Consider the following 12,996-nt stretch of genomic DNA (forward strand, 5'->3'; position numbering starts at 1 on the left):
AATTGGCTCACAGTTCTGCAGGCTGTGCAGGAAGCATAGCGCCAGGCACCTGCTCAGCTTCTGGTGAGGCTTCAGGAGCTGATAATGATAGTGGAGGCAAAGGAGGGGGTGCCAATGGATCGCACAGTAAAAGCAGGAGCAAGAGTGGGGGTGCCACATGCTTTTCAACAAGCAGATTTCATGAGAACCCACTCCCTATCGGGGGGAAGGACCAAGCCGTGAGGGATCCTCCCCTATAACCCAGACACCTCCCACCAGGCCCCACTTCCAATGGTGGAGATTTCATTGCAACATGAGACTTAGGGAGACAAATATCCAAACTATGTCACTGCCAACGGCGGGTTCAGACCAAACAAAGGAAATTAGAACGAAAAATAAAATCCTAAGTTCCCAAATTGACCAACCGCTTCTCAGGCAAGGAGACCCCATAGAAACCTTAAAAACTGAGTTCCCGGCCAAGACAGAATGGCAAGTCAGACACATCTCGTTATGCTATATCCTTTTTTTTTCTTTTTGAGACAGAGGTTCACTCTTGTTGCCCAGGCTGGAGTGCTATGACTCAAACTCAGCTCGCTGCAACCTCTGCCTCCCAGGTTTGAGCGATTCTCCTGCCTCAGCCTCCTGAGTAGCTGGGACTAGAGGCATGCACCGCCATGCCCAGCTAATTTTTTGTATTTAGTAGAGACAAGGTTTCTCCATGTTGATCAGGCTGGTCTCGAACTCCTGACCTCAGGTGATCCACCTGCCTCGGCCTCCCAAAGTGCTGGGATTACAGGTGTGAGCCACCACGCCTGGCCAAGAGGGTATATTTGTGTTGTGTTTTTTACCAGCAAAAAAAAAAAAAGAGAGAGAGAGTGGGGCTGAAGGGGAGGTGGGTCCAAGAGAGGGTCTGTGCCTCAGTTTCTCAACATGGGAGCTGAGACAGGGGTTGGGTTTGGGGGCTCTTTCCCACCTCTCCCAAAAATCAAATGTCCAATATTTAACCAGTTGCAGACCCTCCTCTGAAAAAATCCCATTTCTCCCTCAGAATCCATTTCCTTAGTTGTCCTCAGATCCTCCAATCTCCCCCTTCACACTAAATTGCAACAGGCAGAGACCCAGCTCCTGCTGAACAGGAGTCCATCCTCCTAGCTGGCTTCCCTCCCAATGCTTGGCCCAAGTCCCCCAGGATGGCTGCATATTCTGAGGGACCATTGTCACTGTCACTTATACTAGTTCAGGTCTCCAGCTGCAACCAACCCTGACTAAGAGGGACACTACCCACCTGGCCTTGCCCCCGCTATGCCCTCTAAGGGCATGCAACCTGGTGGAACAGAAGATTCCGGAGGCTCAGGGAGGATGGAAGTGTGCTTCTTTTATTCTTGCAGGACTTTCCTAGCATTTACCATGTGCTAGGCACTGTGCCAAGTGCTGCACGGTTAACCCAGTTAATCTTCACCACAACCAACGAGGTGGATTTTGCAGATGAGAAAAGCAGGGTAGGAGAGGCTTCAGCAAGTCTCCCAAGGACTCAAAGCTGGAGGCAGGCGTGCCAAGGCCCAAGTGCAGAGAAGTGGATTTGAGTGCGGTCCTAACATGGGGACAGCAGAGGCCAAACCTGAAGGCCACCCTCTGTCCACGATGCATCGAGATGCTGGGTCTGTGTCACCACCAGGCCCCTCCTTGGTGTTCTTCAGCCTCATCCCCAGTCTGCTGCCCTGCTCAGCCTTGGCCACTCATTCCCAAATCCTCAGTGCCAGCTCCGTGCTAATGGACTGAAATGTTTGTGTCCCCTCCAGAATTCATATATCAAAGCCTTACTCACGGGTGTGACTGTATTTGCCCTTATGGGAGTAATTAAGGTTAAATGAGGTCATAAGAGTAGGACCCTGATCCAATAGAATTCGTGTCGGCCAGGCGCAGTGGTTCATGCCTGTAATCCCAGCACTTTGGGAGGCTGAGGCAGGTGAATCACCTGAGGTCAGGAGTTAGTGACCAGCCTGGCTGACATAGTGAAACCCCATCTCTACTAAAAATACAAAATAGCCAGGCGTGGTGATGGGTTTCTGTAATCCCAGCCACTCAGAAGGCTGATGAAAGAGAATTGCTTGAACTCGGGAGGCAGAGTCTTGGCAGTGAGCCGAGATAATGCCATTGCACGCGAGCCCAGGTGACAGTGAGAGAGTATGTCTCAAAAAAAAAAAAAAAATTCATGTTCTTATCAAACAGGGTTTGTGCCCTTGACCTTGATCCCCTTTGTGGGCAGGAACTGGAGTGACTCATTTACTCTGCCTGCAGTTCCTGGATGGCTACGTGTTAGCAGCTCAGGGAAGCGTCAGGGTGACAGCCTCCTGCACCTGCCCTTTTTGATACTCGAGTTCTTGTTCAGTGTCCAGGAAGAATCAGGTCACATGAGCTACTTGAAGGGTAGTGTATGCAGAGGATTTTATTGGGTGATAAAAGTGGCTCTCTGCAGGAGGGGGAATTGGAAAGGGGATGGTATGGGAGGAAGGTGATCTTTCCCTGAAGCCACACCATCTGAAGTTAGCCACATCTAGCCGTGGTTGAAGCTCAGCCACATGTGTCCCCAGGCTCAGCAGCTTGTTTCCCTGCTGGTCAGCTGCTTATGTTGCTCTTTCTTCCTTTTTGTTCTGCCAGCTGGTCTGGTTTTTATGGGTACAGGTTAGGGGACGGGGAGGGCCAAAAAGGCAATCATTTAGGCAGAAAAACGGGGCCAGCGTTTTCACTTAGGGCTGAGGTTCCAGGCCTGAGGGTTGGGTTTAACTGGGAACCCAGCCGTTCTGTATCACTTAAAAAAAGTGACAAGAGTGCAACCTCTCTCTCTCTCTCCCCTCATGCATACAAAGAGGCCATGTGAGCACACAGCGAGATGCAGGGCACCCAACAAGCCAAGAAAAGTGGCCTTAGAATGAAACCTATGTTGCTGGCACCTTGATCTTGGGATTCCCAGGCTGTCGAGTCATGAGCAATAAATTTCTATTGTTTAAGCCCCCTTGGCTGTGGCATTTCTTTATGGCAGCCCAAGCTGACTCCTACAGGGACACAGACCCAGACCCCAACACTGGAGGAAAGACAGGATGCAAATCAAACCTCCTCAAGTCCCTGTCAAAGGACAACTATAGGCTGGGCTCGGTGGCTCATGCCTGTAACCCCAGCACTTTAGGAAGCTAAGGCAGGAAGATCTCTTGAGCCCGGGAGTTGAGACCAAGTTGGGCATCATTGCAAGACCCCATCTATAGAAAAAAAAATTGCAAGGTGCTGTGACGTGCACCTATGGTCCCAGCTACTTGAGAAGCTGAGGTGGGAGGATCACTTGATCCCAGAGGTTAAGGCTGCAGTGAGGTGTGATTGCATCACTGTGTACCAGCCTGGTTGACAGAGTGAGACCCTGTGTCTTATTTTTTTTTTTTGAGATAGAATCTCACTGTGTTTACCAGGCTGGAATGCAGTGGCACTGAAGCAGGAGCGGAGGGGAACAAATCTCTCGAACACTGAATGGAGGAAGGAAGTGGCTTTTTATTTGGCCAGGAGCTGTGGGGTGCTACAGCCTCATTCACCCAGCTCCCCGAGCTGCAGCTTCTCTCCCCTTTCATAGGCTTAAAAAGAAATTGAGGTGGAACTATGTTATTGTTCATTTGCTGGACATCCCACCTCACAATTTTTTGGCTTTACTGATTTGCTGATTTATATGCGGCATGATCGGGGACTGGCAGGGGAGGGGGCTTACAGAGACAGGATAAAAACAACAAGCTGTTTGTTGGCAGAGGTGTTTCCAAGAGGGAGCCTGGCCCATGGAGACGTGGGGGTGTGACCCAGTGTCAGGCTCCAGCCGGCAGAGATAGCATTCATTTGCAACTCTTTCAAGGTTAACAGATAGCAGAGACGCTGGGAACCAAAAAGGGAGTCATTTTCCCAACTCTTTGGTATTTTATTTTATTTTTTCCTTCCTCCCCTCCTTCCCATCTGGAGGTGGGGGAGGGAGGAGGTGAAATGGAAGGAGGCAAGGGGGTCTTCCTTTCAGCACGATCTTGGCTCACTGCAACTGCCACCTCCCGGGTTCAAGCAATGCTTGTACCTCAGCCTCCTGAGTAGCTAGGATTATAGGCACCCACCATCATGCCTGGCTAATTTTTGTATTTTTAGTAGATACGGGGTTTCATTATGTTGGCCAGGCTGGTCTCCAACTCCTGACCTCAAAATGATCCACCCACCTCGCCTTCCCAAAGTTCAGGGATTACAGGCGTGAGTCACCACACCTGGCCAAGATCCTGTCTTAAAAAAAAAAAAAAGGAAAGAAAAAAAAGAAAAAAGCACAACTATGGCAGGGCTGCAAAGGAGGCAGGAGGAGGTGACAGAGCAGAGGGCTGAAAGACGAGAGGAGCTGACTATGCAGAGAGGGACTTGAGAGCCGTCTGGGCATCGAGCACTGTGTGTGAGACCAAGAGGGAACTAGAGCGCGCTGGACCATCCAGATCCCGGTCCTCCACTGGCCTCGAGAGAAGGGGAGTCCTTGTCTGCTGACCCCAGCATCTTGCTCTGTCCTGGCCACCCTAAACCAGACTGCACTGGTCCCCAAGGTGAAGTCTCCCCCTGCCTCTGGTCGAGTAAGGAGTGCCGCCAGCTTTGAGCCAGTCCCTTTCCAGCTCCAGCCGCTACAGACCCCAGATCTAGAACAGGGCTGGCCACACTGGGGTCTCTGGGTGGGGCCGTCTGGGCAAGCCTGGGGTCTGAGATGGGATTTCTGGGCATAACAATGGAGCTCAGAAGCTCCAGCAAGTTGCGCTCTGCAGGGAGCCCAGGTCAGGTTTGGAGAGGAGCTGCCAGGGATCCTGCAGCACCCGCCCCACCACTGCTCTCCTCCAGCCCCCAGTTCTAGCACCTTGGCCCAAGTCAGGCTTCCTTTGAGAAACCCAGTGGCCCTTTGCTGCCACCTCTAAAGCTCTGCTCAAAGCATCTTTGTTTGAGGCTGGTCCTGTAAAGCCACAGCCCCGCCTTGGCCCTGTTAATTACTCCCTGGCTAAGCCTTGCTCTCTCCTGGACCTTTAAGACCCTAGGCCCCTCCCCCAACCCCAGTCAGAGAGAGGGCACCAGGCTGTGAGGGTGACAGCAGGCCAGGGGCTGTGGGGGCAGGCAGGGGCAGCAGGTGGGTAATGATGGGGGAGGGGAGTTAGGATGGGAGAGGGGGAGGATGGGGAGGAGAGGGTGAAGATGGGGGAGGGGAGAGAATGAGGGAGGGGTGAGGGTTGGAGGAGGGGGGTGAGGATAGGGGAGGAGGTCAGGATGAGGGAGGAGGTGAGGATGGAGAAGGGGTGAGGATGGGGGATGGGAGAGGGTGAGGATGGGAGGGGGTGAGGACGGAAGGGGGTGAGGACAGAAGGGGGTGAGGACAGAAGGGGGTGAGGACAGAAGGGGGTGAGGATGGAAGGGGGTGAGGATGGAAGGGGGTGAGGATGGAAGGGGGTGAGGATGGAAGGGGGTGAGGACGGGAGGGGGTGAGGACGGAAGGGGGTGAGGACAGAAGGGGGTGAGGACGGAAGGGGGTGAGGACGGAAGGGGGTGAGGATGGAAGGGGGTGAGGATAGGAGGGGGTGAGGATAGAAGGGGGTGAGGATGGAAAGGGGTGAGGACGGAAGGGGGTGAGGATAGAAGGGGGTGAGGATGGGAGGGGGTGAGGATGGAAGGGGGTGAGGATAGAAGGGGGTGAGGACGGAAGGGGGTGAGGACAGAAGGGGGTAAGGATGGGAGGGGGTGAGGATGGAAGGGGGTGAGGACGGAAGGGGGTGAGGACGGAAGGGGGTGAGGATAGAAGGGGGTGAGGATGGGAGGGGGTGAGGATGGAAGGGGGTGAGGATAGAAGGGGGTGAGGATAGAAGGGGGTGAGGATGGGAGGGGGTGAGGATGGAAGGGGGTGAGGATAGAAGGGGGTGAGGATGGGAGGGGGTGAGGATGGAAGGGGGTGAGGATGGAAGGGGGTGAGGATAGAAGGGGGTGAGGATAGAAGGGGGTGAGGATAGAAGGGGGTGAGGATGGGAGGGGGTGAGGACGGAAGGGGGTGAGGATAGAAGGGGGTGAGGACGGAAGGGGGTGAGGATAGGAGGGGGTGAGGATGGGAGGGGGTGAGGATGGAAGGGGGTGAGGATGGAAGGGGGTGAGGACGGAAGGGGGTGAGGATGGAAGGGGGTGAGGACGGAAGGGGGTGAGGATGGGAGGGGGTGAGGATAGAAGGGGGTGAGGATGGAAAGGGGTGAGGACGGAAGGGGGTGAGGATGAGGGAAGGGGTGAGGATGAAGGAGCGGGTGAGGAAGAGGGAAGAGGTGAGGATAAAGGAGGAGGATGAAGATGGGGGAGGTGGTGAGGATGAGGAAGGGGGTTAGGCTCTAGGGCTTCTGTTGAGGCCAAGGATGCCCAAATTTCTGGGTGGTGAGTGTGCATACTTGGCCAGAGGTGGTCACCTGGGGCCTGGGCAGAAAGAAGGGTATAAAGCCTGGACCACCAGGATAAGTCCAAGACCCACCAGGAGCTGAAGGACCACAGAGCAGGTGAGGAGGTGGCATGGGGATTGGTGCCTCTGGGCCAGGACGCTCCTCTCTTCTCCCTGCTGGCTCCAGACCAGCGTCCATGTCCTGGGCAGTGCCACCCTTACTTGGCCCAGCTCTGAAGACAAAATGAGGGTGGCTTCCTGTCTCCAGGTCCTGATCCTTTTGGTGCTGGGTGAGTGGGGACAGGGACTGGGGGTGAGGGCTGCAGACACCTTGGGAGGTTCCCAGGCCTCCCATCTCACCGCTCTCTGGGCTGGGCTCCCTGAAGCACTCTTGGGCTTTCTAATCTCGATTCCAAGGGCTCAGTCCTCTCTGCCACTGACCTTGGCCTCCCCACACCTCTAAACGCTTGTTGGTGTCCTGGTCGTATGTCCTGCCCCGCTTCACCTTCACAGTGCTTTGGGGAGGGTTAAATAAGGTATCAGATAGCACAAAAGCCAGGCACAAGGTCAGGGCAACGTATATGTTTCACCCCCCTTCCTAATCTCTGGGCTCCCCTCCAATCCTGTTATTTGACACCAAATCCATAACCTGGTCCCTTCCCTGCTTCCTCCTCCAGGATCTGCTGGGACTCAGGGAAGGAAGTCTGCAGGTGAGGAAGCCTCGGAGTCCACCCGAGTCAGCCCCTTGGACCTCGGCCCATGCTTCCCTGCCCACACCTGCCTCCCAGGCTCCTGGTCCTCCAACAACTCTCGCCACCCCTGGTCCTTTTGCAGCCTGTGGGCAGCCCCGCGTGTCCAGTCGGATCGTGGGGGGCCGGGATGCCCAGGATGGAGAGTGGCCGTGGCAGGCGAGCATCCAGCATCATGGGGCACACGTGTGCGGGGGGTCGCTCATTGCCCCCCAGTGGGTGCTGACAGCGGCGCACTGCTTCCTCAGGTCAGCGCTCACCGACAGCCCAGGTGGGGTTTGCAAGGAAGGCAAGACCCTCGGAGGACAGGGCGTGGCCTGGCAGAAGCCCTGGGCTCGAGGCGGGCTGGTAGAGGTTGAGGATCCAGTGCTGGAAGTGGCCCCCGACTTCTATCCTGCAGGAGGGCACTGCCAGCTGAGTACCGCGTGCGCCTAGGGGCGCTGCGTCTGGGCCCCAACTCGCCCCGCACGCTCTCGGTGCCCGTTCGACGGGTGCTGCTGCCCCCGGACTACTCCGAGGATGGGGCCCGTGGCGACCTGGCACTGCTGCAGCTGTGTCGCCCAGTGCCCCTGAGCGCCCGCGTCCAGCCTGTCTGCCTGCCCGTGCCCAGTGCCCGCCTGCCGCCTGGCACAATGTGCTGGGTCACTGGCTGGGGCAGCCTCCACCCAGGAGGTAAGGCAGGAGGGTGGGGCATGGAGGCAACAAGGAGCCCCCACCTCCTCCTCCATCTGACTGGAAATCCCAGCCCCTCGCTGCCCCAATCCAGGACCTAGCGCGGCTTCTAGGGACCCAACCCTCCTCTCACTCAGAGCTCAGTTTCTCCTGCTGACCCCTACTCCACGCCTTCCTCTCAGAGTTTCCTCCTCTTTCCCCAGTGCCCCTCCCAGACTGGCGACCGCTGCAGAAAGTAAGGGTGCCACTGCTAGACTCTCGCACCTGCGACCGCCTCTACCACGTGGGCACTGACATGTCCCGGGCCGAGCGCATTGTGCTGCCTGGGAGCCTGTGTGCCGGCTACCCCCAGGGCCACAAGGACGCCTGCCAGGTGTGCACCCTGCCTCCCTAAAATCCAGGACCCAGGACATACCAACTCAGGCTCAAGGTTCTGATCCCCAACCCAGAGGCACCACCCTAGAAGTCTGGAGCCCAGAGAACAGCTCTGAAGTCACGGGAGGACTGGGATCTAAGTGCCTCTTTCTCCTGCAGGGTGATTCTGGAGGACCCCTGACCTGCCTGCAGTCTGGGAGCTGGGTCCTGGTAGGCGTGGTGAGCTGGGGCAAGGGTTGTGCCCTGCCCAATCGTCCAGGTGTCTACACCAACGTGGCCACATATAGCCCCTGGATTCAGGCTCACGTAAGCATCTAATGCTGGCCCGCGAGGTTGACCTGGAGCCAGCTGCTGGGGTCCCTCAGCCTCCTGGTTCATCGGGGACCCTCCCATACCCCAGATCCCTTCTGCCTTGAGGCCAAGATGCCTAATAAAGCTAAAGGCCACCCCACCCCCCTGCCCACCACCTCCTGCCTCCTCTCCTTTTGGGGGCTCATCCGATCTGACTCCACCAACCCTCATCCAGGGATCTGCCATGCATCCCAGGGGGTCACACTTCTCGCTCCCTTCCTGGCTTGTATTTAGTTTTCTCAGCCCCGGCCAGGGCTGGGCACAAGGCATGCAGCAGTGGGCAAACCAAGTGCTACCCATCTGGCCTGTGTGCCCATCTGTTTCTGGAGAAAGTCAGATTGACAGCATGACAGAGATTTGACACCAGTGAGATCGTCCACAGCTGGCTTTGAAGACGGGGGACCACAGCCTGTGAGCAGCCTCTAGGAGCTGAAAGCAGCCCCTGGCAACAGCCGGCAGGGAATTGGAACCCTCAGACCCACAGCTGCAAGGCAATGGATTCTGGCAGCACCCTGAAGGAGTTGGGAAGTGAGTTCTTCCCCAGCCTCCAGATAAGAGCCCCGCCGGCCAATCCCTTCATTTCAACCTAATGAGACCCTTGGCAGAGAACCTAGCTGAGCTACCCGGACTCCTGACCTACAAAGTTGTGACTTAATAAACATGTGTTTTAAGCTGCTCCATTGTGCTGATTTGTTATACAGCAATAAAAACTAATATAGATTTCGCCCCACTGTGATGGAGGTGTCCCAGTGGAAAGGTGGGCTGGCCAGTGTGGTCACCTCCCCACGTACTCCAAGACGACGGGCACTTGGCATCACGCCCTCAGCCCAGGAGGGGTCAGGAGCCCCCGTGCAGAGCCAGATTCTGTTCTCATTGTGTCTGGCCACCATTCACTCCCAGGGTGGGCCCGGGGCCCCGGCCAACCCACATACACCTATATGTGAACACCGACAGCTACCCAAATGCAGGTCCTTGCTGACCCTTGGGGTCCCCTTCCAGCCTGGTACCCGGCATCCTGTCCTCTCCCTGCCATGTCCTTGTCCCCAGAGCCAGGAACACCCATTTCAATAGATAGAGGTCAGTTTCCACAGCTACAGAAGGAAAGGAAACTGAACAAAACCTGGAAAATTCCAAGCCTACTCTGGAGCTGACAGGGACAGTCAGCAGAAAGGAAGAGAAGACAGGGGAAGGCCAACTCCAAAGGTGCAGCCCCTTGAGGCCCAGGCACAGGCCTGAGCCTCGCCTCCCTCCCCTTTTCTCCTGGGGAGCCAGGGAAGTGGGCTGTACTAGATAGCAAGGCTGGGCCGGGCCAGGTGGGGCAGGGAGGGTGCTGAAGGCTGCTCGGTCCCCTAGGTGGAGAACAGGCTATGCTGCAGTAGAGCCTGGCCACTGTTGGTGGGGTCATCAGGGACCAGGTGCCCAGGACAACAGGGTATGGCTATGGCAGGCCAGCCTACAAAAGACTGCAGGCCCAGCTAAGGAGGCAGGGGGAGCGGCGCTGTGCAGGGGAGGGAGGATCATCAATGAGAAGAAATCAGGACCCTTCATCAAGACCTCACCAGACCCGTGCAGAGGGAGGGCTGTATTGCATCAGCTCATTAAATTCCCAAAAGAGGCTCTGTGAGGTGGTTTGTCCCCACTTGTCAGAAGAGAAAACCAAGTCCCAAAAGTCACACTGCCGGCAAGCTTGGTAGACTGGGACTCCAGTCCAGGCAGTCCGATTCTGGGAGAGGCAGAGGTGCTCTGCTCTCTCCACTTCCTCCCACTCCAACAGGGCAGTCTCCTGCACCCCTCCACTCGGCCTGTTCCTGGCATGGCAGCCTGTGGTGCCAGGCGAGTGGCAGCTCTTGTCAGCCCCATGCAACTGACCCCACAAGATGGGGCCTGTTTCCCTCTCTGTAATCTGAACTGGTAACACCTGCTCTCCCTGGCTGTTGGGGAGTCCAGATGTCAGCCAAGGTGGTCCTTGTTCTGCCCACTGAGCACGTGCACTGTGCCAGGCATGTACCTGCTCTCAGCAGACTTCAGAGCCCCTCAGTGAGATACCCTTCCCATCCCACAGAAGGGGAAACAGGCCCAGAGGTTAGGTGCCATGGCCACAGGCCCACAGCTGGTAAGTAGCAGAGTCAGATTTGAACAAATCCCACAGTCCTAATAGTTATGCCACATCCCTCATGGAGACAAAAGTAGCTATAAAACACTCTACAAACAAGGCACATTACTAACTAGTGGTCATGAATAACTACTAAGTATTAACACAAAAACAAAGTAGGCCAGGCATCTTGGGAAGCCGAGGCAAGATTGCTTGAGACCAGCCTGGGCAACACAGTGAAACCCCCATCTCTACAAAAAATTCAATCTGCCAGGCATGGTGGCCCATGCCTGTAGTCTTAGTCGCTCGGGAGGCTCAGGCAACCCCACCAGGATTTCAAGGCTGCAGTAAGTTGTGTTCACGCCACTGCACTCCAGCCTGGGTGACAGAGCAAGATCTGTGTGTAGGAAAATCTCTCTCAAATCGTTTGTCTACTCTTGTTGCCAGAAAAGAGGGTCCCGATCCAGACCCCAAGAGAGGGTTCTTGGATCTCACACAGGAAGGAATTAAAGGTGAGCCACAGAGCACAGTGAGAGAAGCAAGTTTATTAGAAGACTCTGTTGTCCAGGTGTGGTGGCTCACGCCTGTAATCCCAGCACTTTGGGAGGCCAAGGTGGGCAGATCACAAGGTCAAGAGATCGAGATCATCCTGGCCAACATGCTGAAACCCTGTCTCTACCACAAAATACAAAAATTAGCTGGGTGTGGTGGTGCACACCTGTACTCCCAGCTACTTGGGAGGCTGAGGCAGGAGAATCGCTTGCACCTGGGAGGCAGAGGTTGCAGCGAGCCGAGATAGCACCACTGCACCCCAGCCTGGCTACAGAGTGAGACTCTGTCTCAAAAAAAAAAAAAGGGACTCAGTTACAGAGTGGGCAAGCTCTGAGTGCAGAAGGAAGAACTCATTGTCTTTTGTTATCGTCTCTGCTTATAAGAAACTGCAGGCCAGGTGAGGTGGCTCACGCCTGCAATCCCAGCACTTTGCGAGGCTGAGGAGGGCAGATCACCTGAGGTCAGGAGTTCCAGACCAGCCTGACCAATATCTCCATTTTTAGCAGAGATAAAACCCCATCTCTACTAAAAATAGAAAAATTAGCTGGGCACGGTCACATACACCTGTAATCCCAGCTATTCAGGAGGCGGAGGCAGGAGAATCATTTGAAATTGGGAGGTGGAGGTTGCAGTGAGCCGAGATGGGGCCTGTGCATTCCATCCTGGGCAACCAAGTGAGGCTTCATTTAAAAAAATAAAAATAAAAAAAAGAGAAACTACAAGAAGCGGGAAGTAAAGCTGGAATGTGCCGATGTGCTCACTAAAGGCCAGGGCTATTGCTGCCATCGGTGACCGTTAATCCTTCTGCTCAGCCTGCTTGTTGACACTATCTTAGTAAAGTGGGCTGCATTCTCAGGACGTCTGGAAATTTTTCGGGCCTGCTGGGAGATGTCCTGTATGGCCATAAATATTTCATAATTGGAGGTCACCTTAGGATTTGGCTATTTTAGGCCAGGTGTGGTGGCTACTTTGGGGAGGCTGAGGCAGGAGTGCTTGAGCTCAGTTCAAGACCAGCTTGGACAACATGGGGAAAGCCCATCTCTACAAAAACTCTAAAAACTAGCCAGATGTGATGATGCATGCCTGTAGTCCCAGCTTCTTGAGGGACTGAGGAGGGAGGATTATTTGAGCCTGGGAGGCGGAGGCTGCAGTGAGCCAATATCAGGCTATTGCACTCCAATCTGGGTGAAAGTGAGACCCTGTCTTCAAAAAAAACAATGTGGCTATTTTCAAACAGCATGAACCTTATAGGTGCCTTGTGAGTGCCTAGCTACACATTTTAAGATGGAGTCACTTCGGTTGTTTTATTAAACCAGAGGCCTGGTAAGCAGAGGTTCCTAACACTCTCACACCAAAATCACAATCATCAACACAGAAGACTCCTGTGACCAACTGTGGTGGCAGTTTTTCCCACACACACTAAGCACTGGACACCAGTGGGGTGTCCTCCGATTCAATTTCAAATCTATGTGCCCAGAGTTGGCGTCAGGTCCCACAGGCGGGGCTCAGACGACTGCCTCCCCATCCCCCAGTCACAAATTTGGGCTCCGGAACTTCTGACCAACTGGCTTCAGGTTGGCGTTCCCTTGACTCTCCTCTTAGGGTTCAATTAATTTGTTGGAGTGACTTACAGAATTTGGGGAAACACATTCACTGGTTTATCATAAAGGCTGTTACAAAGGATATGGATGAAGGGATGTGTAGGGTGAAGTGTTGGGGAGGGGCACGGAGCCCCCATTCCTCCGTGCAGTGTCACCCTCCGGGAACCCACAGGAGTGGAGCTA

The 12,996-nt window shown here is 55.1% G+C and overlaps 1 protein-coding gene across 1 annotated transcript; it reads left to right on the forward strand.

The window, feature by feature from the left end:
• Window positions 1–6,314: 6,314 nt before the first annotated feature.
• On the forward strand, window positions 6,315–9,237 carry PRSS33 (serine protease 33). Its single transcript, XM_012441963.3, has 6 exons — window positions 6,315–6,711; window positions 7,099–7,131; window positions 7,256–7,418; window positions 7,571–7,842; window positions 8,046–8,215; window positions 8,377–9,237. The coding sequence occupies exons 1-6, from the start codon at window positions 6,666–6,668 to the stop codon at window positions 8,533–8,535; spliced, it is 843 nt and encodes a 280-aa protein (XP_012297386.1). The 5' UTR covers window positions 6,315–6,665; the 3' UTR covers window positions 8,536–9,237.
• Window positions 9,238–12,996: the final 3,759 nt, after the last annotated feature.

The sequence above is a fragment of the Aotus nancymaae genome, unplaced genomic scaffold, assembly GCF_030222135.1.
Source record: "Aotus nancymaae isolate 86718 unplaced genomic scaffold, 86718_ANA_hifiasm-v0.15.2.pri h1tg000049l, whole genome shotgun sequence".
Classification (NCBI taxonomy): Eukaryota; Metazoa; Chordata; class Mammalia; order Primates; family Aotidae; genus Aotus; species Aotus nancymaae.

Bases quoted from the DNA above. Each gene is read 5' to 3' on its own strand.
- PRSS33 (XM_012441963.3), top strand. From the start codon at position 6,666: ATGAGGGTGGCTTCCTGTCTCCAGGTCCTGATCCTTTTGGTGCTGG. The intron at 7,132-7,255 runs GTGAGGAAGCCT...GTCCTTTTGCAG, and splicing joins TCAGGGAAGGAAGTCTGCAG to CCTGTGGGCAGCCCCGCGTG. The intron at 7,843-8,045 runs GTAAGGCAGGAG...CTCTTTCCCCAG, and splicing joins GGGCAGCCTCCACCCAGGAG to TGCCCCTCCCAGACTGGCGA.